The 22,088-nt window shown below is 47.9% G+C and overlaps 7 protein-coding genes across 7 annotated transcripts; 4 read left to right on the top strand and 3 right to left on the bottom strand.

The window, feature by feature from the left end:
* Positions 1–48: 48 nt before the first annotated feature.
* Positions 49–3,737, bottom strand: EURHEDRAFT_516586 (uncharacterized protein; the record flags this gene model as incomplete). Its single annotated transcript, XM_040786491.1, has 6 exons — positions 49–1,056; positions 1,101–1,292; positions 1,349–1,610; positions 2,280–2,302; positions 2,355–3,351; positions 3,472–3,737. 6 exons carry the CDS (start codon positions 3,735–3,737, stop codon positions 49–51), a joined length of 2,748 nt encoding a protein of 915 aa, XP_040637331.1.
* Positions 3,738–4,869: 1,132 nt separating this feature from the next.
* EURHEDRAFT_404053 (uncharacterized protein) lies at positions 4,870–5,376 on the top strand (the record flags this gene model as incomplete). The annotated part of the gene is made up of 1 exon (XM_040780280.1): positions 4,870–5,376. One exon carries the CDS (start codon positions 4,870–4,872, stop codon positions 5,374–5,376), a length of 507 nt encoding a protein of 168 aa, XP_040637330.1.
* A 589-nt stretch (positions 5,377–5,965) lies between these two features.
* Positions 5,966–6,899, top strand: EURHEDRAFT_414055 (uncharacterized protein; the record flags this gene model as incomplete). Its single annotated transcript, XM_040782323.1, has 1 exon — positions 5,966–6,899. A coding segment is annotated over exon 1 (250 nt), but the record flags the coding sequence as incomplete, so codon positions are not given.
* Positions 6,900–9,194: 2,295 nt separating this feature from the next.
* EURHEDRAFT_414053 (uncharacterized protein) lies at positions 9,195–9,468 on the top strand (the record flags this gene model as incomplete). The annotated part of the gene is made up of 1 exon (XM_040782322.1): positions 9,195–9,468. A coding segment is annotated over one exon (171 nt), but the record flags the coding sequence as incomplete, so codon positions are not given.
* A 704-nt stretch (positions 9,469–10,172) lies between these two features.
* Positions 10,173–12,151, bottom strand: EURHEDRAFT_414052 (uncharacterized protein). The gene has a single exon (XM_040782321.1). It carries the CDS (start codon positions 11,942–11,944, stop codon positions 10,439–10,441), a length of 1,506 nt encoding a protein of 501 aa, XP_040637327.1. The 5' UTR covers positions 11,945–12,151; the 3' UTR covers positions 10,173–10,438.
* Positions 12,152–13,473: 1,322 nt separating this feature from the next.
* On the top strand, positions 13,474–14,080 carry EURHEDRAFT_414050 (uncharacterized protein; the record flags this gene model as incomplete). The annotated part of the gene is made up of 3 exons (XM_040782320.1): positions 13,474–13,547; positions 13,591–13,782; positions 13,807–14,080. Coding segments are annotated over 2 exons (366 nt in total), but the record flags the coding sequence as incomplete, so codon positions are not given.
* A 3,054-nt stretch (positions 14,081–17,134) lies between these two features.
* On the bottom strand, positions 17,135–21,717 carry EURHEDRAFT_387681 (glycoside hydrolase family 18 protein). Its single transcript, XM_040779715.1, has 12 exons — positions 21,064–21,717; positions 20,815–21,010; positions 20,707–20,756; positions 20,393–20,649; positions 20,209–20,332; positions 19,073–20,146; positions 18,870–19,020; positions 18,757–18,794; positions 18,413–18,705; positions 18,104–18,363; positions 17,963–18,052; positions 17,135–17,907 (listed from the first exon to the last, which is right to left on the bottom strand). Exons 1-12 carry the CDS (start codon positions 21,271–21,273, stop codon positions 17,357–17,359), a joined length of 3,294 nt encoding a protein of 1,097 aa, XP_040637325.1. The 5' UTR covers positions 21,274–21,717; the 3' UTR covers positions 17,135–17,356.
* Positions 21,718–22,088: the final 371 nt, after the last annotated feature.

Here is a 22,088-nt window from a genome sequence, read left to right as displayed (position 1 = left end):
CCGTCTAGCTCCCCTCAGGAATCCAGAAGGGTACGACCCGGCAACAATTCATTCAGCCATGCGCTCCTTTTGAATCTCCTCCTCGATAAGCTGAAGAGCAAGACCCAGCTCATCAACCATCTGCGAGTCCCCGACGTGACGACTAATTACCGCAAGACCGTCGAAGATAGCCTTAGCCAGGCCGCTACACCTATCGCTCAGAGGCTGCACACCCGGACCCCGACGACGCTTAGCAACCATTATCCGCATCATGCGCGGCGCACAGGGACACGGGCGCTCGATGTTCATGGTGCAATCATGCGCACAATCGCAGGTCGACGGACACACGCACTTCCGCTCCTTGACAAAATCCAACAGACGGCGGCCGTTGTTTTCGCGGCGGATATCACCAATAGACTTTCCTTCGAGCTTGGCGAGTGTAGCCTGGCGGTGGTCGAGGATGATCTGGCGTTCCCAGACGTCCGGGCGGATGGTGTCGGGGTTGATAAAGGGGAGGTCGGAGACGGAGATTTCGCCGGGCACGGGAGCCTTGGGCATGATGGCGAGGTATTTCTCGGAGAGGATGGCGAGGACCTCGGCGGTTGGCATGAGGTAGACGACGGAGAGGCGGTGCCATTTCTGGCAAAAGGGGGAGAGCTCGTTGGAGACTTCGGTTAGGATGTGGCGGCGGTAACCGAGGACGTCGTCGAGGGAGAAGCCGCCGTTTGACATGCGGTTGGCGATGCGACGAATGAAGCCTTCCTGGCAGGCTTGGATGGTATGTTTGTTGAGTTCACTGCAGATGCTGGGCGAGTCGAGAATTTCCTTGCACGACAGAAAGATCTTGTACATGTGGCTGGGCTCGGGTAGGACGATTGTGTCTTTCGCAGAGGCACGACGGATGTCGACGGTGAACGAAGAGCAGAGTTCGACATTGGCCATTTCGGCGATGAGTCGGGCGTACACGGCATAGTATAGGTTCTCGACCATTTCTTTCAGCTCGGCCAAAGAGACGGAACGCACATAGTCTTCAGCACGCTTGATGTGGAACAGGAAGCCCATGGGGAAGTCGTCAAGCTTCGCTGTTAGCCCTTCATCTATTATTAGGGGGTACAGCTTACCTCGACACCAAAGCTCACAAATGCAACATACACAACTTTGGCAATGCCGTACACCTTGGAAAAAACAGACATGATACTGCTGACCTTGTCCAGGCCATTCTCGTCACGGATCTCCTCCACCAACGCCCCAGGTTGCTCCCAGTCAGGGTTATCAATACAGTAAGGACGGATACGACGCTCGATAGGAGACATCTATCTCATCAGTCAACTTCCTCTGCCGTATACGAAGAAAGTAAGGACTGGCTCACCAAAGCAGAAGAAAAAGAATTATCTGAACTATCAGACACTTCCTTTTGGTGCGCCATGGCTGCTGCTCTCTTTTTTGCTTCTTCTTCAAGCAGAGACTGCGAGTACATGTAAAAGCCGTCGGTGAGTTCGTTGATTTCAGTAGCAGGTTCAAGGGGTCTTGGCGGTTCTTCTTTTTCTCGAGAGTGACGCTTGGGGAAGAATTTAAAGAAAGCTGTTTCCCAGAGATGGTTGGCGCGGGAATTTCTCATGGCGGGAGAGATGCTTCCGTGGGTGTTAGGGTTAAGACCTGGGGTTGGGAGAGTTGATCGAAAAGTGATTACGGATTGTGAGGGCTAGTGAGGTATAAGTGGCTTTGTCGATGGGAGTGGTATAGAAAATGAAAATGATAAAAGAAAATAAAGGGAAAGAGAAAGAGAAGAAACATAGAAAATAGGTCAGCAGAGAAGAGAGCACTGTGATGAATGAAAGAAAAATATCTTCCTATACTTCTAAAAGTGAATGGTAGTACCATTCACAGCAAGACCAGCAGTACAGAGCTGTGGATGCGTTTTTGAAGGCTCAACATCCACAGCTGTATACAGCCGAAGCTTAGGTATACAGAAGCAACATGGACATGGTATGGCGACTGAGGTTGATGCCAAGGTTTCGTTTCGATTTGATCTGGTGTAACGGGCTTAGAAAAGCAATATATACTTGACGTGCATCTGGCTTACTCTACTTCCATTCTATATTGTATCACAGCATATCCAGGTAATGGCTAAGATTTTACCCATGCCACGCCCGTTGTATTCTGTATGTATTCAGGGTCTACGAAACAACGGGTCAACCTCCAAGACAGAATCTGCAAACAGAGGAGAATGTGGCAAAATAACCTCTGGAATACCCCAGATAGACTTGTTTGCTCTGTCGACATGCTCTGGTGATAAACACGCGCACTCGCTGAAAGAGAGGGACTACATATCGTCAACGAAGATTGAAAATAATTATCGTGAAGAAATAACCAACCTTCAAGCCCGTCAACCCCCTTACCCACTCCAAACCGATATCACAAATCTCATCCGGCAGTTTATCAACCTTTTCGACTTTTCTATCCAAGACTTGTTGACAGTTCTCCAACCAGAGAATCTCCAGCTGCGCACCAGGTGCATGCTCACAATCACCGCTCATACTCTCAGAGTCTGATCCTTTGTCGATACCTCCTAACCAGTTCAAGAATTCCGGTTGTGCGCCACTACACGTCCTCAACTTCAACGTCTTCAGATTAGGATTATTCTGCACAAGCATTGACAGTTGCCACGGCGTGGTACCTGCCCGCTCCATGATAATGGTTTCCAGTCCTGTGATCTTGCCGCAGGGTTTATATTGAGGTCCGATCCCGATCAGTGCATTCCAAGCCGTACTCCCCGGTGCTGGTTGGAACCACATTGCCGGCTTTGTAAAACCATCGCGGATATGCGGATGCTCAAATCGCAGTGCAAGATGGCGCAGTGAGTACTGGCAGTTTTGGCCTAAAGCCTGAGCACCTTGAGCATCTAGGTCGTATGCCATGAATTCCAGCTCTGCAAGAGAGCTCCCATAACGGTTGACGAATTGGGCGAAAATTTCGTTTTGGTTGCGGATCATTTGATCCATTAAAAGGTTGGGTCGGCTGCATCTCTGGAGTATTTTGAGACTGTCCTTGGTGTCATATTTATCGTGGAGCGATGATGAACCAGTCGAAGCAAAAGGAAGACGCGGTTGGATAATGTTGACGGTGTACATGGAGGGTTGTGTTTTGGTGCTTTTGACGTCTCCTGACTCACTTATTTCGTCTGGAGCTGCCCATCCAACTTGTAGGAAGGATACGACAGAGTGTATTCGCTTCTGGAATACGGCTAATCGAAGATGCCGGACGCACAGGATATGGCGTTCATAGTTGTTGCGCGATGTTGCGCCGAAGGCGAGCAAGGACTTGAGAGAGAGGTGGGAAAGGATTATAAATATTAATTCTAGCGGCAGGATACTGATTTTATCCATCGTCTTGCCAGTTCATGCGATCTCGTTTTCTACTACCCCGATGATTTGCGGTTTCAACCTGGTTAACGCGTTAATAAACATGCCAGCGTCGACATCAAAAGCTCACCTTGTACAGGGGCTTAGTCTCTTCCAGTTAACTATCCCGATTTCTATATGATTCAGTGTTTCTGGGATTATAGTGATGGAGCTGGCCAAATAAGGACCTTTGGGTTCTTTGTTTTGACCGCGGCATTCTTTCTGTAGGCATTTCGTGTCCTGTGCATTCTTCTTTGCCAACTGAACCATTAATGTCTCAGGGTACCATTTTTTGCTTGTTCTCTTCTTTGCTTTCTCAGCATTTACAACTACAAGTAGCACAGACCCCGACGCCATGGATAGCAAACTTCGAGTCCGGATTGGAGACTGAGTATCACCCTGGATCGCACCAGCCCAGCATATCAATATTGAGGCTCTTCCTGCAAATATTGAACCTTGTTGGCTAGTTATCTCGCTTCTATTTGTCAATTTCCGATCCTGGCACCACGCAGTGCATTAGTACCTGCAAGCTGAACCCGGACCAGCAAACATCCCTGTCCGGAAAAGTAAAAATGGTACTCGGTCCTTGGGAACCGGCACGAGGCACATTGTGCGATCAATCGGTATGCATCAATAGTATCGCGCCCGGACCATGTTTGCTTGTCGTAGTCATCCCATTCAGTTTGACACGTGCGGAGTAGTAAGTTTGTGCAAGAATATCCCAGGGTTATTTTTGGGACGCCGATGGTGTCAAGGAAAAGGAAAGATAGCAGAATGTCGCAATCTAGAAGGACACTGGAATGGAAATTTTAAGCCCTAGCCCTGTCCTGCTCTATAAGCGCTCCCTTCGTCTTCGGCTATCGGCTAAATTGTATCTCACTAGCGTATTCCGTATGGAGGACGTATGTGACGATTTCGAAGATTGCAGACATAGAGCGGACTGATATTTTGGATGCGCTTGTCAATATATATAGCGTGCTAAGACGTCTGCTTGTGATGTCATTTCTGTTAGTTTGGTTGAATCTGTGAGTTTGCGTATCTGAACGCACTCGCCCATCCTTTCCATTAGACTCTGTCTTCCAGACTATCTCCATTGACCTCGTTTGTGATGTATCGAGCACGGTTGCAGTCATCAAACGTCATTGCCATTCTACGACATGATGAAGATAAACATCAAGAGCAACCTGTCTACTGCAATAGAACAGTCTTCAATGCAACTTTCAAGCCAGAACCTTGAGCGGAAAAAAAAATTAGATGGAATACAAGTCAAGTAATTTGTGTAGAAAAAGATGTAGAGGTAGAAGAATTAATTATTTTATAGTTGCTAATACAACCGTATCTTCAATTGATTTATTCTATACACTGACTTGATACACTCAAAGAACATGATACTGTTTCAGCTGTCCGGGGATCTACTGCTGCTTATTTTGGAGTGTAGAGAGTCGCAGCAACATGTTAGTGCACTCTGCTGGTCCAACCTGCTATCTCCATGACACTCTCAACGACTGTATACAAGTGTGACTCGTGGTATTATGGAAGCAGTGCGCTGAAGTGGGGAGCCTTTTATGGTCACATGAGTATTGTGAAAGCCGCTGCGAGAAATGGTGCAAATGTATACACCAGGATGGAGATTCGTGGGCCAAGATCGAGACGACCTGTTGAGTCAACAACTTCTGCCAGAGCGCAGGACGGTCATGCCGTTGGTCCTGGCGACTGGCTCGGACGGCTCGATATGGGTCATTTTCCTACTCGACCACGACGTCGATATCGATCTCTATGTAGGACAGACACCACTGATAGCCGCAACACAAGGGGTACATACTTTTGTGGTCGAATGTTTGCTACAAGCGGCGTGGACGTCAGGATTGATGAACGCATGGATTCAGTGTATCTAGCGGCAAGCAGTAACCAAGTCGGCGCCCTTAAATTGTCACTTCGCCATGCAGCCGGTCCCAATGGCAGACTTTTATATCCAACCCTGATTTGTGCGGAATAGAATGATTATATTGACGTTGCTCGACCCCTACTATATCATGGTGCCAACATCCTGGTCAGGGACCTTAACGACAAGTCGCCCTTCATGCACGCAAAGCAAAACCTCAATCCGTCCATGAAACGACTGCTGTTGAGATACGGTGCGGACACAACTGGTACAGGTAAGGAAGATTGAGTGCGGGACAATCTTCTTGATCTTTATCTAGTGTGGTCGTTTTAATATACAGTCTACTTAGAAGATGTTAGAGCCAATTAAAATCAGATTGCGAAGAGCTATATGTATCTAAATGTGCTAGTAAAAGCGCCAAATTATTCTCTTAGAATCGTCCAAAACACCCGGACCCTCAGAAGTTAAGCACTCATCAATATGCTGACCTGTCAAAATTTGCACTTCGCAGAATCTTTCCAGTTTGTTTCTTTTGATCAACTGATCAGTTTGCATCTTTTCCACGACAAAGAACACCAGGTTTCTCTCAGTTCTACTAGTGCTCCAAAGTGTCTTCTATGAGAAACATTCCACCTCTCGTTTTAGTCCTTAACTTCATCTTATTAGCCATGGTGGGATATGGGTTAGCTTCCTTCAAAACTGCTCCTGCTCATTGTAGATGTGTTGGGTTGGCAGGGAGATACATTTGCACTTTGCTGAACCAATCGCCATCTGTCTTACACGCTCATTGACTTTATGTACAGGCCCAATGTAAGGGCCTATGAGAATACTGCACTAACATGGGGTGTGTTTTATGGCAACATGAAAATCATGCAAGATGCTGTTGAGCATGGCGAGATCATAAATTCTAATGGAGCAGTTCTCCTCCAGACATCTCGGGAATATCAAACCATTTTGATGACTTCTGCCTTCATATCCGGCTTGAAGTGACCACGTATAACTCATCTTATATCCTGGATGACGGTATCGCCACACCCCTGATCCTCGCGGCTGGTTCAGGGCGTTCCGATACAGCTCGGTTTCTCCTTCAGCACGGCACATATATCAATCACATTGAAAAGGACATGACAGCAGTAATGGCTGTTGCACAGGGAGGTCATACCAACATGGTCGAGTTTATGCTGCAAGATTATGCAGAGGTCACGCTCAGGAAAAGCACGAATGCGTCGGATTTGGTAGCTGACAGTGATCACATCAGTACTCTAGATGAGCTACTTCGGCATGGTGCAGATCCCGACGACTATGTTGAAGAGAGCCTGGCCCATGCTCAGGACCCTTATGACTCCGACTCCGACCTCAACTCGTATCCAACTATCATCAAGGTGATATAAAATGATCGTTTTGAAATGGTCTAGATGTTGCTCGACTACGGTTCCGACATTCAGGTCGAAGGCTTCTAGAGCAAGACGCCTCTCATGTACGCGATTAATAACGGCTATTGGGATATGGTGCGGCTACTGTTGGAGATGGGCGCAGATTCCACCGAAGAACACGATATGAACGGAGCGAGGGGTACTCAATCCACTCCTTTACCCCCGAGGAAGAAGGAAGTGAATAGGATGATGCATCATCCTAAGGCATTTATCGGCAATATTTGAATTCACATATAATGACAGCTCTTTTTAGAAGCAATTTGAATAAATAAAATTCATATTGTAAAACCAGGACCTGTGAATTCCCTGTTCCGGCTAGTTTTACTGTTTCTGGTATAGTCTCCTGATACGCCGTACTGTAAACGCTGCCCACCTGGCTTCCCAATATAAAAGAGCCTTCCCTCACTGTTCTGACCTCGTCTCCTCCCAAATCTTTTTCTCTTCCCAAACTCCCTCCAATATTCTGCACTCACCCATATTCCTGGCAATTTGAACTTCGCCACCTCCTTTCTTTTATTTTTTCCGGAAATTGCGGCTGCGCCCTCTCACCTCCACTTCTGGTTTCCTTTTCGTTTACGTTGACCGGTGTTTCGAGCTGATTCTGTCTCCCTCTATTTTTTGTACACTAAATTGGTTCATATCCTTTGCTTCCCTATCTTCTAATAAAACTCGAATTTACATGAGGTCTTGCTTTTCCGGCCGCTCTTCATTAATGGTATCCGCCCTTTCGACTCCCTTATCAAAGGAAAGATATCGACTCTAGGCTTGACAGACTCCCAAGGCTGATTACAGCTTACAATCGACCCCATTCGGTGCCCGTCCTGTGTTCCACTTTCGCCCTAACCACGCCGATCCCATGTGTTGCGTATGCGGTTGGAACGCTCAGATGACAATGATTTAGCATCCGGGAGAAACAAATCCAATGGCATAAATGCCTCACCTGTGGTTTTGTTGGTTATTTTTGCCACAGACACCGGTGAAATTCCCGCAGAGACGGTTCTGTAAAGTCTGGAACCAAACCTCACTGCCAAGTGATGAAAGATTGGAGTTCTGTCATCAAATTTCTGGTCTGCTACGTCCCATGACACGCTACTGTGGAAAGGACAATGCTACAAGAACAATCATCTGCTGATGCAGAATTTCTTGGCAAATGACGTGCACGATGCTCTCGTGCTCTCATGACCATAATGCTGATTTCACACCTCACTTTGAGCAATACGGGCAATGTTTAGTTGATCCTGCCATTGACTGTTTAGCATTCTGGGATGCATTGAAGCTCAATTCCAGAGTGATAGGGATGCAGCAGCAATTTCAAGGCGCCCAGGGCATGGATTAGGCTATAGCATTTATGCCACATCAATGTGTTCTGTTGTCGAAATCAGAGGTGGTTCAAGCGAATCGAATGATTTGGCTTCCATTGCGCGTGTGATGATGGAGCTGATGCAGAAATATGCCAAAGATGATAGGATCGTTGGTACTGACAAATTTGATAGCTGACGGAGTTGCTTAGCTGCTATTGAAGCTCTCTCTGCTACAACGTCCACTGGCTTATTGGAAGAATTGAAAAGGGTTTGTAGTCCTCTCTTTGATTTTGGAAGCTGCTCATTGGTTTCTAGCAGTGTCTTTTGACGTAAATCCATTAGTTTCCTGGTGATTTAAGTGATCTTGCATGATTTGCTCTGATATCTACGTTTTGATTGTACATGTTACAAAGCATGGACGTTTGTTATATAGCATGTTTGTTTGCTTTGGTCTTTTCAAAATAGGGTACGAACCCCTCACACACACTAGGTAGCTCATCGCTGGCAGTCTCTGCCTCTTTCCTTATATTAGATTTCGTCAGATAGTCTACTAATAGATTCCATTGCTTGAGACCGTCACAGTACGTGCCTCGGTCGGATGAGCATGAATAGAGCATGAACATGGCTATTATTATTTAAATAATAGCCAGGGAAACAAGCAAACAACAACCGAACGAGTTGGTTGAAAGTGACTTCAAACATGCGATGAATGTAGATGAAGGTTGATCTATGTTAAGGGTTAAGCCCGCAGTGCTAATGACTAGCTATCACACAAAAGATTTCGTTGAAGAAGAGAAGGACAGACGTTCGATCGGACAGCGCTATATACAAATGTACATCGTGCGGGGTAGGTAGCCTGGTAACCCTTCTGATCATCCCTCCGAATAACATATCGCTTATTCTACAGGCGCAGCCTGTGACATCTAGACACCATGGAGGTTTGAATACTTCATCGCCCGGACCACTATCTTAGTGCCTGAGCAGCATCGAATGACGCCTCCCTAGGAACAATCAAAGCTTGTTCTTCACCATGAACCTGGATGAGTGCACTATAGAGAGGGTGAGTGTAATGGGCTATGCCCGAAAGCTATTGTTTAGCTATATACAAAAAGGATTCGATGAAGAAAGAAAGAAAGAAGGAGAGAGGAGAAGCTAGTATATAAAGGCTCGTGTAAATGTATGCCCGACGCGTCGGAGGCGTCTGATGAGATCTGATAGGTCGGATCAAAGGGATAACGTTAGTCCGACTAGCGAACCTCTGATATATGGCCAGCGTTCGCCACATATAGATAGACAAGCACTCATCAAGCACTCATCAAGCACTCATCAAGCACTCAAGCAGTCGTGTACTCTAGGCTACATTAGATAGAGTATATCAATCGTTCGTTTTAACTGGGTCTTCTACATATAGGCCTCGTGCAGTCGGATGATCGACTCCTCCGGTTTCCCCTGAATCTCCGACGGAACCCATTTTGATGAAAGTCGAGGTGGATCAATAGTTTGTCCGATTACCGAGGCCGACAGATCCCTCATATACGGACACACACACTCGTTTAGATAGCCAAGCACTCATTCTACCATCTACGGTGTCTATAGATATCATTGTCACCCTCCGTGTAATCTAAGTTTCTTCTTCATATATAGCCTCGTGCAGTCCGGATAATCGACTCCCCGACTTCCCCGACTCGGAGTTAACCGCCTTATTGGTTTATCCGTTTCACATTTCAGCGTCCAACGGAGTTGTCACGTGCTTGCGAGGACCTGTTCTGAGTACCGCTTTAGGCGTAGCCTATCATAGTGAGTCATCATGGGCCAGTGGCTCAGTGGTATAGACACTTAGCCTGGCTAGACTGTAGGTGCGCACATCACCAGACAGTTTGTAGGTTCAAATCCTGCCTGACCCTCCACCCACGAATCTTGTCTATACCAAGTATCTATCTGTGCCGTTGTTCTCCAAAGTTGTTGCATCCACTAATGCCAGACCAGTTGTGGGATATGATCGAAGGCAAAGAGCTATTTCGGCATATCCATGATCAACAAGGTCACTACGATGCTAGACTACACATCGCCGAAATGATAGCCTTACTCGGTCCACCCCCTCCAGAGGTCATAGGTGTTGTGAACCGGAGTTTCTTCACATGGGATTCATTATTCTTCTTTTTTACGACGACTGGCGCTTTGGAACACAAGTTGATAGAGGCTGTAACTGTAATGAATTTCTATCTCCTCTCCAGCTTCCTGATACGAATATCGCGCCTTGGTTGACTCACAGAGCACTGGGTGCTCTGAAAGCTCCTTGTTTCCCTGAACAAATCATGACATGAGGAGTGGAAGGCTGTTAAACGAGCTCTAACAATAACAAACCTTCCAATATAGATCCCTATCACACCAAATACTTGATGCAGATGATCACCCCTGCTACTGAGCTGTTGTATGCACCTATCATTCCTCCATCAACTGCTTTGGCGTCAGGCCACACCAGTTTTTCGAGCTCTGCCAGACTTCCTCGCCACCATCCATTGCTCGCAATACATTTACAGTCTCAGAACCAACATTCAAAGTCGCCGCCAAGTAATGTAACGCGGTATTTCCATCAATATCCTGCGTTCGGACATCGAATCCGCCCCACTCCAGTAGCAGCTTGATGGTAGCCAACTGAGCAGCCTGCTCGGCCTCTGTCATGGGCTTTTGTTTAAGGGGATTGGTCACCGCTGTACTCCGAGGAAACCTGCCCCTAGGATATTTGAGGTGCCGCGGACTGGGTTGAGAGTGCTGGAGCCATTTATAATCCAATGTGCGGGCGCAGTGGATACTGCGCTCCACAGCTGGTCTAGTCTTTGCTGTGTGGTCACCAGTCAAAGGAAGCGCAGCCACGTGGAGCAGTGTATGGCCCAGAGCTGTGCGTCCGGCTGTAGCATGACCACCAGGGATGGAAGCTGCAATCCAAACCAGGAATTCAGGATCGTGTCTTGCTGTGGCAAAGTGCAGCGGGTGTATTTCAAATACAGGCGTGCGCAGATGGGGGGCAAGACGTGGGTGTGCAAACAGGTCACTGATGCATTCACGCACACCTGGCTTGGCCAGATCACACTGGGCAATAGCGAAGGAAAGCGGTGGAAGGGCCACTGTAGGTGCCACCAAGGGACGGTAGTTAGGACAGTAGTTATATGTTTTGAAAAGCTTATTGAGCATTGATCGGTGGCCAGAGGCAATTGCTTGGTGTACTGGTGACGAAACTGACAACTTTGACAATGGAGCTTCGCTGGGGATTTCCAGCGGGCTGTCCTCTTGGGTCTCTGAGGTTGATCGCCATGAGGAATCTTCAGCACCTGCAGTATGCACAATATCAAATAATTCTTCATAACCACACTGCGCCGCGACCTCAAGAGCAGTCAATGCAGTGTTCATGCGCAATCGTTGACCGGGTACATTAGGCTCTGTCCAGAATCGTGGGAACCCGACCCGGCGCTCATCTAATTCAGCTGAGGTCAATGGTGCCAATTGGCTTTCAATGCCTTTGGCCTTTGCGGTCGCAAGGAGTTCTGCCCTTGGGGGGCAACTTGCAAAGCTGGAGACGTCAATCCCGGCGTCACGACCACGCAGAAACCGAACAGAATAGTCAGACAAATCATGAGCTGAAATCCCATTGCAATCTGCGCCCAACGCCAGAAGGAAGTTCACATTGCATGCTAATTTCGCTCGGATGGCTGCAGTTAGAGGAGACTCATAAGTACCCCATATGGCCCCACATACACCTTCATTGGGCCCATAATATTGCAGGAATTTTCGCTCTCTTTGTGACAGCTGTTCCCAGCGACTGAGTCCTTCTTGATAGTAGGCCATGAGGGCCTGCAGCACAGCAGGGTTGGGATTGCGAGCAGCGCGGACTGGTGCTGAGCCCCACTCCTTCTGGGTATCCAAATCGTCTTCGGTGAGTTGATAGGCCATGTTGGTGTCGAGAAAAGAAGTGAAGAAATCTTTGTGCGTTGCAAGGAGGGGCCGGGTGATTATATTACATGAAGCGGGGTCTCTCGGATTGTAGCTCAAATGGGAAATCGGGAGTCGATTTACTCTGGACTAACGAGGTCTACATGGAGAGGACTAGTTTAACGGAAGAGGTATATTGCCTATCGAACGTATGTGCGCATACGCAGCTGATTGAGTGCTTAATCTACAGTATGTGTGCACACGTCGACTATAAGAATCCTGACCTCGCTACTCGGGTCAACCATTTATCCGATCGATCCTTATCATTATGTTGGATTTCAGGGTGTAGTGGACATATGGCTCAACCAATGGAATCGCAAAAGAGGTCTGAATTACTGTAAAGCTCCTATCTGGCAATTTAACGTAATCAACTACCGAGCTGCGCGGCTCTGTATTCCATATAAATGGCACTTTTTATAACCTCAATATCTCAGCAACAAAATATATACAGAGCCTAAAATTCAAATATAGTGTATCATGGTACTTAAATTATATAATCTGAGCAGAAAGCTTCTTCAGATTAATATTTCTCCCAAGTAATATAAATTACCGCTGTATTTTTTTGTAATTTTCAATATTCGAGCGCCTATGGCTACAAAAGATACAAAGTCTTTAGAAAGTAATATACCTTATTCTAGCTTATGTATTCATGCCTCTATCTTATGACTAAACATCTATATCTATTGGTGGTTGAAATATTCTGGTTATAAAAAGTGCCAGGGAAGGACACCATCCCAAGTCACCTACTACACTGCATCTCACAATGCATAGCAAAAGCTCTGCAGAGCCTGTACAACGCTTGTCTTCGGTTGCACTACTGCCCCCAGCACTTCCGGGAATCTATCACAGTCACACTCAGGAAGCCAGGAAAGAGTGACTATGGACAATTGAAATCCTACCGACCGGTAGCGCTACTCAACACTCTGGGCAAAGTAATGGAGTCAGTTATAGCAAAGCGGCTCAGCTATGCAGTTGAAAAATATGGCCTACTACCAACACAGCACCTGGGGGGATGGAGAGGAGTCTCAACAGAGCAGGCGATCCATATCTTGTTGGAAAGAATACATACAACCTGGAAAATGACCCCATCCCATATAGCTAGTGTCCTGTTTCTCGACGTCTCGGGTGCATTTGACCATGTCTCACATGCACGACTGCTCCACAACCTACAAAAGAGGAGGATAGACCATGACACAGTAGGGTGGATAGCGAGCTTTCTTGGTAACAGAACGACCACCATACGGATGGGTGACGTAGAATCCGACATGGTACCAGGTGGACGTGGGAATCCCACAAGGCTCACCACTATCACCAATCTTGTACCTTTTTTACAATGCGGATCTTTTGGATACCGCTGGTGACAAGGATATGCAGACAGCAGGATGGATTGATGATGTTTACTTCTTCACAAGGAGCACATCAGTGGAACAGAACTGCCGGAACCTTGAGCGGGCACACCATAGAGCTGAAGCATAGGCAAGGAAATATGGCTCAAGATTCTCTCCAGTGAAATACCAACTCATACACTTCACCCGCTCCAGCATGAAATTCGATGTAACGCAAACTGTGAGAATCGGAGACACAGAGGTCAAACCCAACAAGTCAGCCACATACCTGGGTATCATCCTGGACCCAGCACTCCGATGGGACGACCAAATCAGAAATTTTCAAAAGAAAGCAACTCCCCTCCTGAAACCGCTGGCAACGCTTGCAGGAAGCACATGGGGAGCAGGTCTGATACAGCTGCGCCAGATTTACCAAGCTGTGGTGCTTCCAGCACTCCTCTATGGATGCTCAGCGTGGCACACCCTCAAGACAGACAGCGATCATCGCCAGGCACGCCTTCGGATTCTAAACCAAATCCATACCAGAGCCATGGCGGCCATGACAGGCGCTTTCAGAGCCACAGCGACAGCAGTGTTGGACATAGAAACGCATCAGCTACCTATGAAATGTCTCCTGGAGAAACAGGCACTGGAAGCGCTAACACATATTGAAACAAGCTAGTCTGGAGGTCAGGTGAGGAGAGCACGCGGAGGCGAAGCCATAGGGAGTGGACGCATCCGCCCTGGCTGGCGCCCCTGGGAGTGGAGTCCACTAGAGAGAATCAGCGAACTCGCCATGCGGAGACTAGGACAGACCAGATTCCAGGATTTGGAGCGTATCCAGTCGTACATCACAGTGCCGTATTGGAGCCCGCCGGAGGTGATCATCGCTGAGAACATGGAGAATGCAATCATAGAACACAACACAATAATGGCCCATGGCCAGCCAGTAACAGCAATATACACAGATGGGAGCGGGGTCAATGGCAGAGTGGGAGCAGCAGCAGTCTGCCCAAAGCACCAGGAAACGCGATCAGCGTACATGGGAGAACAGTCAGAGGCCACAGTATATGCTGCGGAACTGCAAGGGATCCTCCTAGCTCTGGTCATCATGTTACGTTGCCAAATACAACACGCTGTGGTCTTCACTGGCAATCAGGCAGCACTGCAGGCAATCGAAAACCCAGGCAGGCAGTCAGGACAATACATCCTGGAGACAGTGCTAGCGGCTATTGATAGAGCATGCACAAGCAAGCTCACAATAAGCTTCCGATGGATACCCTCACACAGTGGCGTCGAAGGGAATGAAAGGGCGGACCGGGCAGCAAAAGAAGCGACAGGATGGCGACAGTCCCATGGACATTGAGGCAGGATGGGAGAAGCCATAACTGCAGCAACAGCCCCCCGACTAGTTCAGCAGAGGCTTCTCTGAACAGCCGTAGAATCCAGAATTCGGGAAGCAGTAAACACGCTGTTGGAACATGACTGGCAGACAAGCCCACATGGACGGGCAGTGTATGAGCTTACACCAGTCCTGACAAAACAAGTCCTGAAGATGCACCGGGGTCTCCATCGGGCGCTCAGCACAGTCATCATCCAGATGCGCACAGGAAAGATAGGGCTCCGACACTACCTCTATCAGCGTGGGGTGCCAGATATACCAGATGGGGACTGCCGCTGTGGGAAGGCCACCCAGACAGTGCGGCACGTACTCCTGGCATGCCCCATCTTCAAGGATCTTCGAGAGCAGTTCCTGGGAAAACCAGGCGGAGGACTAGAAGGGGGAGGGAATTTGAGGGCAATCCTGAACACACCTAAGCTCGCAATCCGTGCAGCCAAATTCATGCTGAGAACCAGGCTCCTTGGGCAATTCGGGGCCGTAAATGAGGAGGAAACAATTTAGGCAGAGCACAGAGGTCATTGGGTACATAGCAACCAGAGAGGGCCCGGGGAACCCCGGGTTCTCACGATCCTGAGCGGACCTGAGCCCTCAAGAAAAGCACACACCATAGATGTAAATAGGTATCAAAAACTACCCCGGCGGCTTACAGCCGGAGGGGCAGTTTCCCGCATAGCCATAGATTAAGATTGGCTGGGACGGATATGAGTTAATCCGAATCCGAATCCGAAAGTGTTAGTGGCCCCAGCATGGGCAGGCACCTCTACGCGGTGCTGGGGACTAGTATTCTTGCAGAGATTCCCTTTGTGAGAAGAAGCTAAGACCTGTCCAAAGGAGTGGAAGAAAAATGGTGTGGTGGTGGCGGAACGCGTGTCATACTATGACTGCAGATTCTTCAACACCACCTGGCTACGACGACCCCCTCCATGCGGTTATGGATAAAAAGATAGCTAGTTAGGACTTTCCTCTGTAGGATTTTCCCAGCTAGCCTCTGCCCTGTCTTCCTCCATATGACCTTGAACGGTGTATCCAAGGATCTCCTCACTCCCCGCACGGCGAACAGAAGGATAGCTAGACTTGTGACTGGGTCTCCTCGGCTATCAATGTTGGACCGCCAATACCACGGAACCACTTTTCCCTACCTGGTTCCTTACTCACCATGCGGCCTTGAACATAGGGATAGCTAGGCCTTTGTGTCCTGGAGGTCTCCTCAGCTATCAAAGTACGACCGCAAACACTGCAGATTCTCTCCCCTATCCGCTCTCCACCCCTCCCTCCACACGGCTCTCGAACAGAAGGATAGCTAGATCCTTTGTGCGAGGTCCCCTCAGCTATCAATTCACCCTATAACCCGAGCCCAGAACCCACTCATACCACATACCATCACAGCGAGCTTTTCCCCTAACGAGGTTTTTACTCCGGCAGATGAAAGACAACAGCACCCAGTAGAGTGGCGAATCAGGTGGTAGGGCATCTTTGTCTTTGTTTTTACCAAGAGACCCATCAATGATGAGAACCCAATTGCGACCCCCAATATCTCGGTTTTCCTACATGCTCCCTAGTTCAGAGGTTGTATGTACCTCTTAACTAGGAAGCAAGGCACACACGCAAGACATCAAGAAATGAATGCACAGCGCACACACGCTGCCACATTGGGCGAGGTGAAGTTGCTAGATCTGGGCTAGCGATGGATACTAAGCCGTTGGGTATACAGAGCTCAACTGAAGTCTTCAAATTCATGTATATAGACACATATAGATAGCCTCGACACCCGCATAGCCATGGACTAAGTTTGGCTGGGACGGCGTACGAGATAATCAATCAATCAATCAATCAAAGTGTTAGTGGTTGACTGATTGGTGAATACAATTTGGGCTACACTGAGCCTGGCTAGCCTGCCGGTGCGCACATCACCAGGCAGTTTGTAGGTTCGAATCCTGCTTGACCCTACACCCACAAGTCTTTTCTATGCCAAGTATCTATCTCTCGCAGTTTTTTCCCCGAGCCTGGACGGGTTTTTCCCCTGCGAAACAACAGGTAAATGCCGGATAGATCCCCTTTGCCTCTCGACTTAACTGCCGATCCAGGCGGCCTCTTTGTTAAGCATCCTCCCGCGCGGGAGGTGCTTCTTGTACATAAATAGCCTCAGACTCTAGCCAGGCAGTTTCGCTCTGCCCGTCGTATATCCCGCAACGGGATCTCACACCGATGTTAAATAGCTACTACTACTACTACTATAGTTTGGGCTAAACCTTTATATTCGAGATTACATATGGTAAGAGCCCCCACTTTGAGGGTGGGCTAAGGTCTACAGTCAGGTCGCTTCAACTTCCGAGGAAGCATGGATGGCCCAGACGTTAAGATAGATTCACATACACACACAGAGTAACAAAACAACAACTACAACTACTCCTAGTTACTACTAGTAGCCAGGTGCTTGATGTGAATTCTTAATTCTCGCATATTGCTGTTATCCTGTCTAATACGCAAAGCAGGACACTGCTGTTACGTACTTTCTTTATCTTGGTTTTATCCTTAATTAATCTCATTAAAACGCTTGGCTAGGTACTCGGTAGGATCACCGGTCGAAATCCTCATATGGGAACATCTCAAATAATGGCCAACAGTGAGACCAATCAGCGAAGTTGTCTACACGCCATCGTTATCATTTTGGTCATCTTCATCATCAGTCCGCTCCCCCTCAGATCCGCCTCCAGGAGTAAATTGTCGACTCCGGGTATATCCACCCCAGTCAAATTGCAAGCGCTCAGGACAAAAGCTGTTTTCATCCTGGTAGGTGCTCAATTGTCCACGGTGTGAGCCAGTGAGAGTTTGTGCAGTAATCAGATCCTGCTGATGCAACCAAACTCCAAAATCCGTCAGCCATTGTCCCCAAAGACTCTCCTGACCAATTGTATCATATCCCGGGTACCAGTAGTCTGTATCTTCACTCGCCTCGTCTCCAGTATTACAGTCGATGAGATGAACCCGTGCATTGTCATTGTCTCGATCGTTGCCATCTATACGCAGTGTGCGGTCGCGCTGTTGGCCATGGAATGCGACCATTGCGTAGATCCCAGCATAGTCGGTACCTTCGAAATCTACGAGATGATCGAAGTGAAAGTGGAATACCACGTATTGGTCATTGTCTCTTTCTCGATAGCTGTCACCGTCGCGACCACTAGGAAGTTCCCAAGCAACTAAAGACAATGAGCGCTCGTCCAATAAGCTGTGTTAAATTGGGTATATATTTACTCTCAAGGATTTGCTCTCCACGATTGGTGTATATCAGCTGCTCGTACAGCAACTTGAACTCACCATCCATGATGGCCTGGATCATGTACGCTACAACCGGTCAGTCGAAGGATGGGGAAATGAGAGGGTGGATAAACTTACTCCAAGTTGGCATGTACCCACCTCCACCGGGCTGCGGATCATCAAGTAGGTCAATTCGTCGAGCCCCCAGGTGGTTGGAGATGTTGGTCGATGGCGGCGAAGAAGAAAAACCCTCCACACTTCGGCGCTTTGTGCTTGCCGATGGACACCGATTGATACAGACTTCTGATCGAGCTTTCTGGTAGTCATCGATCGTATCAGAGGCCTTCTTCCCCAAGCACATCAAGCTTTGCGTCAGAGCAACAGAGTCCGTGTTGGGCCTATTCGATGTTAGCGAGTCTTTTGTTGCCAGGGAAAGTTTGCGCCTACCAGTCGGCATGATATTCGGCGATCTGATCCAGATCGAGGCCAATGTCAGCAGCGTAGGAGGTATTGTATTCTTGTGCCATTAACGTCATTTGATAAGTCCGGGCTGTGCCCGCTGCAAGGGCTGTAATCTGCATCAACAAATCAGACCAATCTGATTTGCTGAGGTCATGTCTCTTGGACAGCTGAACGTTCTTCTCTTCACGCTTGGCGTTCAGCCTATCGTCCTTCCCACATGTGGGATTCTTGGCAAAACCCTCCAGTCTTTTGGAGAAATCAGAAACCTGAGGGCCGTTCTGTGGGAAATCTGTCAGCTGCTGTTCATATATCTTCTCTCTTGCACTTACCGTTGTTGCAGGAGAGTCACAGCAGAAAGAACCGTATCCTGAAAGGGACATGAATTAACCAGAGGCACCAAAATACGAGTTATGGTTGCAGACCGCACAGAGGGAAAACGAACCTGTTAAGCATCCCGTTGGATCAGTGGCAATCGATGCCTTTCCTGCAGGACAAGTACCGGTACACTTGAAGGGTATCTGGCCCAAGATCTTACCGCCATGGTAATACCAATCGCAGTTCTCATACGGGGGAGGCTGGTCACAGCATAAAGACTGAAGACGTCTGTCAGCTTCTTGGGCTCCACATAGCAGAATGCGCACCTACCTTGCTCCCTGTGAAGCATGGCTGTTCGCCTCCAGCCCCATAATTCGAGTATGTGAGTCTCTTCCGGCTATCTGGACAAGAGGCCTTGCCACCAAGCCCGGCGCAGCTCGGCGCACTTCCAGTCCATTTGCATTCAGAAACTGCTTTGTTGGCAGCTGTCTGCTCACAGCACAGGACTTTATGACCTGTCCAACAGGAAGCACCTGTACCGCTCATACTGCTGGACACTTCAACCTCGCCATCATGACACTTGCCTTTACAGAATGGGGCAGTTCCCCGCCACCGACATGTTGGCATGTTGTCTGGCGGGCAGCAGTACAACCGGTTTTCACCGTCTGGGCACCCTGTATTGGTTCCTGTGTTGCCCTTGTTCTTCCCATCACTTCGTTGAGCAGGCTTGAGACCGCTGGGGCATTTTTTCCCACACTCTCCCAGCCGACACGACTGGACTTGATCTGTGGTGGACATAGAGCGAGCCGACAGCGCAAGTGCAGAGCGGCCAGTGAGTTTGGAAAGTGCGGCAGAGGCTGTTCCCTTGGAATCATCCTGGGAAGTGGCCCACACCATGGTGCCTCCCAGGCAATGGTCGTTAGCATAGTCCAGTTTGAGCTTCAATGTCTCGCTATCATCGTAGCTGACCCATTGATCTTCACCCCATGTGACCAACTTCACTGCTGCTTTGTGGTCAAGTTCCACATCAGCTCCATTCTCTATTACCTTCTCAATTTCTGCATAGGATAAAGTTCCCACTGAGCCTGTGCAGTCACCAGCATTTCCTCCAGCGGAGAATATACAGCCAGGCTTCTTACAGCCAGGATCCTGAAGAGTAAATGATCGACCATAGAAACCAAGACCCAGGACAACTTTCTCTGGATCGATGTTATTCCGCCACAATAGCTCAAGCGAGGTGTTGATCTCAGTCAGGTTGGTATGAGCCCGAACATAGGGCCCTGTCCACTGGTTGTCATTATCCCAGGTGCCGTGAAGGTCATATGACATGATATTAAACCAGTCAACAATCTTCTCCATGTTTGCGATATCAAAATGTCGGAGGTACCAGTAAGAGGTAGGAATCTGTAACAAAACAACACATGGCTTAGTGACGCCTTCATGCGTATTTGAATGGGGCTCCATACTGTGATGGTTAATCCATATTTTTTCCCGCTTGAGCTCAAATGGTCTCGTAGATTCTGCAGAAGGGAGGTGAAGTTATCAAAGTCTTCTTCTCTGCCTGAGCGTTCCTCGGCGACAGGGTACTCCCTGTGTGATGTAGATCAGCAGACAAACCAGTTAAAAATGGTGACAGGGAGAATAGCATACCAGTCAAGATCCACACCGTCAAAATTGTAGGTTTCCATGAAAGAAAGAAGGGAAGCAAAGAACTTTTTCTGTGCAGATTTTGACGCTGCCAGGTCAGAAAAGGTGGTGGCTGTTGGCTGATCTGCATCATTCATGCTCCACCCTCCAATGGATATCCAAGTTTGTAGGTCCGGGTAGAGGCTTTTTAGTCCTGTGAAGCGCTTATAGAGCTCTGGGTCACCCTCATTCATGGGCGCCACCTTGAAGGTCGATGGATCCTACATACATTGTTAGTGATGGCATTCAATGAGACAAGTCTTCAATGATAACATTACAATAAAGGCAAATGCGAAGTTGAGATGTGTATAGGATCCAATAGGAATAGCTTTGAGGGAGGTTAGTACAGTCATTCTCTCTGCATGAAGAAAATAACAGGACCCTACCTTCAGGATATACTCTATCACAGTTACGACTGAGGCTCCAAGATTCATAGTAACCGATAGTTCTTTTCGACGAGCTAGAGCCACCGTCACAGCTTGGAGCTGTGACAGTTTTGTTGCCACAAAACTCCTCTGTGGTACCACAGAAGCCAAACTCAGAGCAGCACACATTCAGTGGACACTTGTCGGCTTTCGACCACTATTTCTAGTGAGCTAAGCACGCAAAATGGCTTGCAGCATCTATGTGCTCACCTTGGTACCCCATCCTGGGTTACATTCGGCCTTGCGATCACAATTGGAGATGCAAGTTTCCCCGCAAAAATCAGGACCATAGCCACAGACTCCAGTGCTAGAACAGCATCCTATCTCACAGGGCTTGGAGGCGCTGCATGTGTAGTCCTGTGCAACAGATATACTCACAAAAAAAGTAAAAAATAAGCAAAAGAGTGAATATATGTCCATAATGGAGGAAAGAAAGAGTGAAACTGGTCAGAGGGTTTGCTGAGCCAGTCTGCCCAGGTGCAGTTGCTTGATTGATATATAACATCATTCAACCTTGCCAGTCTTTTAACTCTTATCAATGTTTGCTACTGCTTCAGGTGAACAAACATGGAACTTTGATCGGTCATTTCCGGTATGTTAGAATCCACCTAATGCAGGCAACCATTTTGGTCAAGTCCAAGCAGTTCTCGATCTGGTCACAATGACTGAGCGAAATTTTCCAAGTGGATAAAACAAAACCATGTTGTCCGGAAGGAATCCAAGCCCTGGACCCTAAATTTTGGGGTTTAATTTTGTTATACGAAGGCCCGCTTCATTAATCCTGTCTGATTCGACATATTAAGATGCTATGCCAGAATGGTTTGAGCATTACATATGACTTGCCTTGACTGATTGAGCATTGACATTTTCAGTAGAAAATTCTGCCCATGCACACTTCATAAACAATTTGATGGGTAGTGACAAGCAGTGGTACCCTGTGCATTTGATTTATGTTTCTGAGACATTATTCTTGGCAGGGACCTTTTAGGTTCGCTTCCAATGGAGCTGAAAGGCTCGTATTGTTACATCACCTATTTTAGTCTGTATAATGGAGTCGACTTAAGTTTTAGTTTCCGGTGGGTCTGAGTTCATTTCGGGGAAATGCAGGTAGTACTCCGACATGCCAGGAACTTCAGAATCCTCCATTAGAGACTCGCACCGAGGCGTTATACTTAACAGCTGACATAGAAGGATGTTCATCAGTGGGATTCAAAGGCTTACTACTAGATTTCTTC

Source organism: Aspergillus ruber (genome assembly GCF_000600275.1).
Source record: "Aspergillus ruber CBS 135680 unplaced genomic scaffold scaffold00020, whole genome shotgun sequence".
NCBI classification, from domain to species: Eukaryota; Fungi; Ascomycota; class Eurotiomycetes; order Eurotiales; family Aspergillaceae; genus Aspergillus; species Aspergillus ruber.
Note: the sequence above shows the minus strand (reverse complement) of the source record. Positions and strands in the feature narration are given on the sequence as shown.

What these genes read in the sequence shown, in the direction of transcription:
- EURHEDRAFT_414052 (XM_040782321.1), bottom strand. Translation starts at nt 11,944, where the DNA reads ATGGCCTATCAACTCACCGAAGACGATTTGGATACCCAGAAGGAGTGG.
- EURHEDRAFT_387681 (XM_040779715.1), bottom strand. Translation starts at nt 21,273, where the DNA reads ATGGACATATATTCACTCTTTTGCTTATTTTTTACTTTTTTTGTGAGT. An exon ending in ACCCAGGATGGGGTACCAAG is followed by an intron (nt 21,011 to 21,063) that starts GTGAGCACATAG and finishes CACTAGAAATAG; the next exon opens with TGGTCGAAAGCCGACAAGTG. An exon ending in TGGAGAGCAAATCCTTGAGA is followed by an intron (nt 17,908 to 17,962) that starts GTAAATATATAC and finishes CATTGTCTTTAG; the next exon opens with TTGCTTGGGAACTTCCTAGT.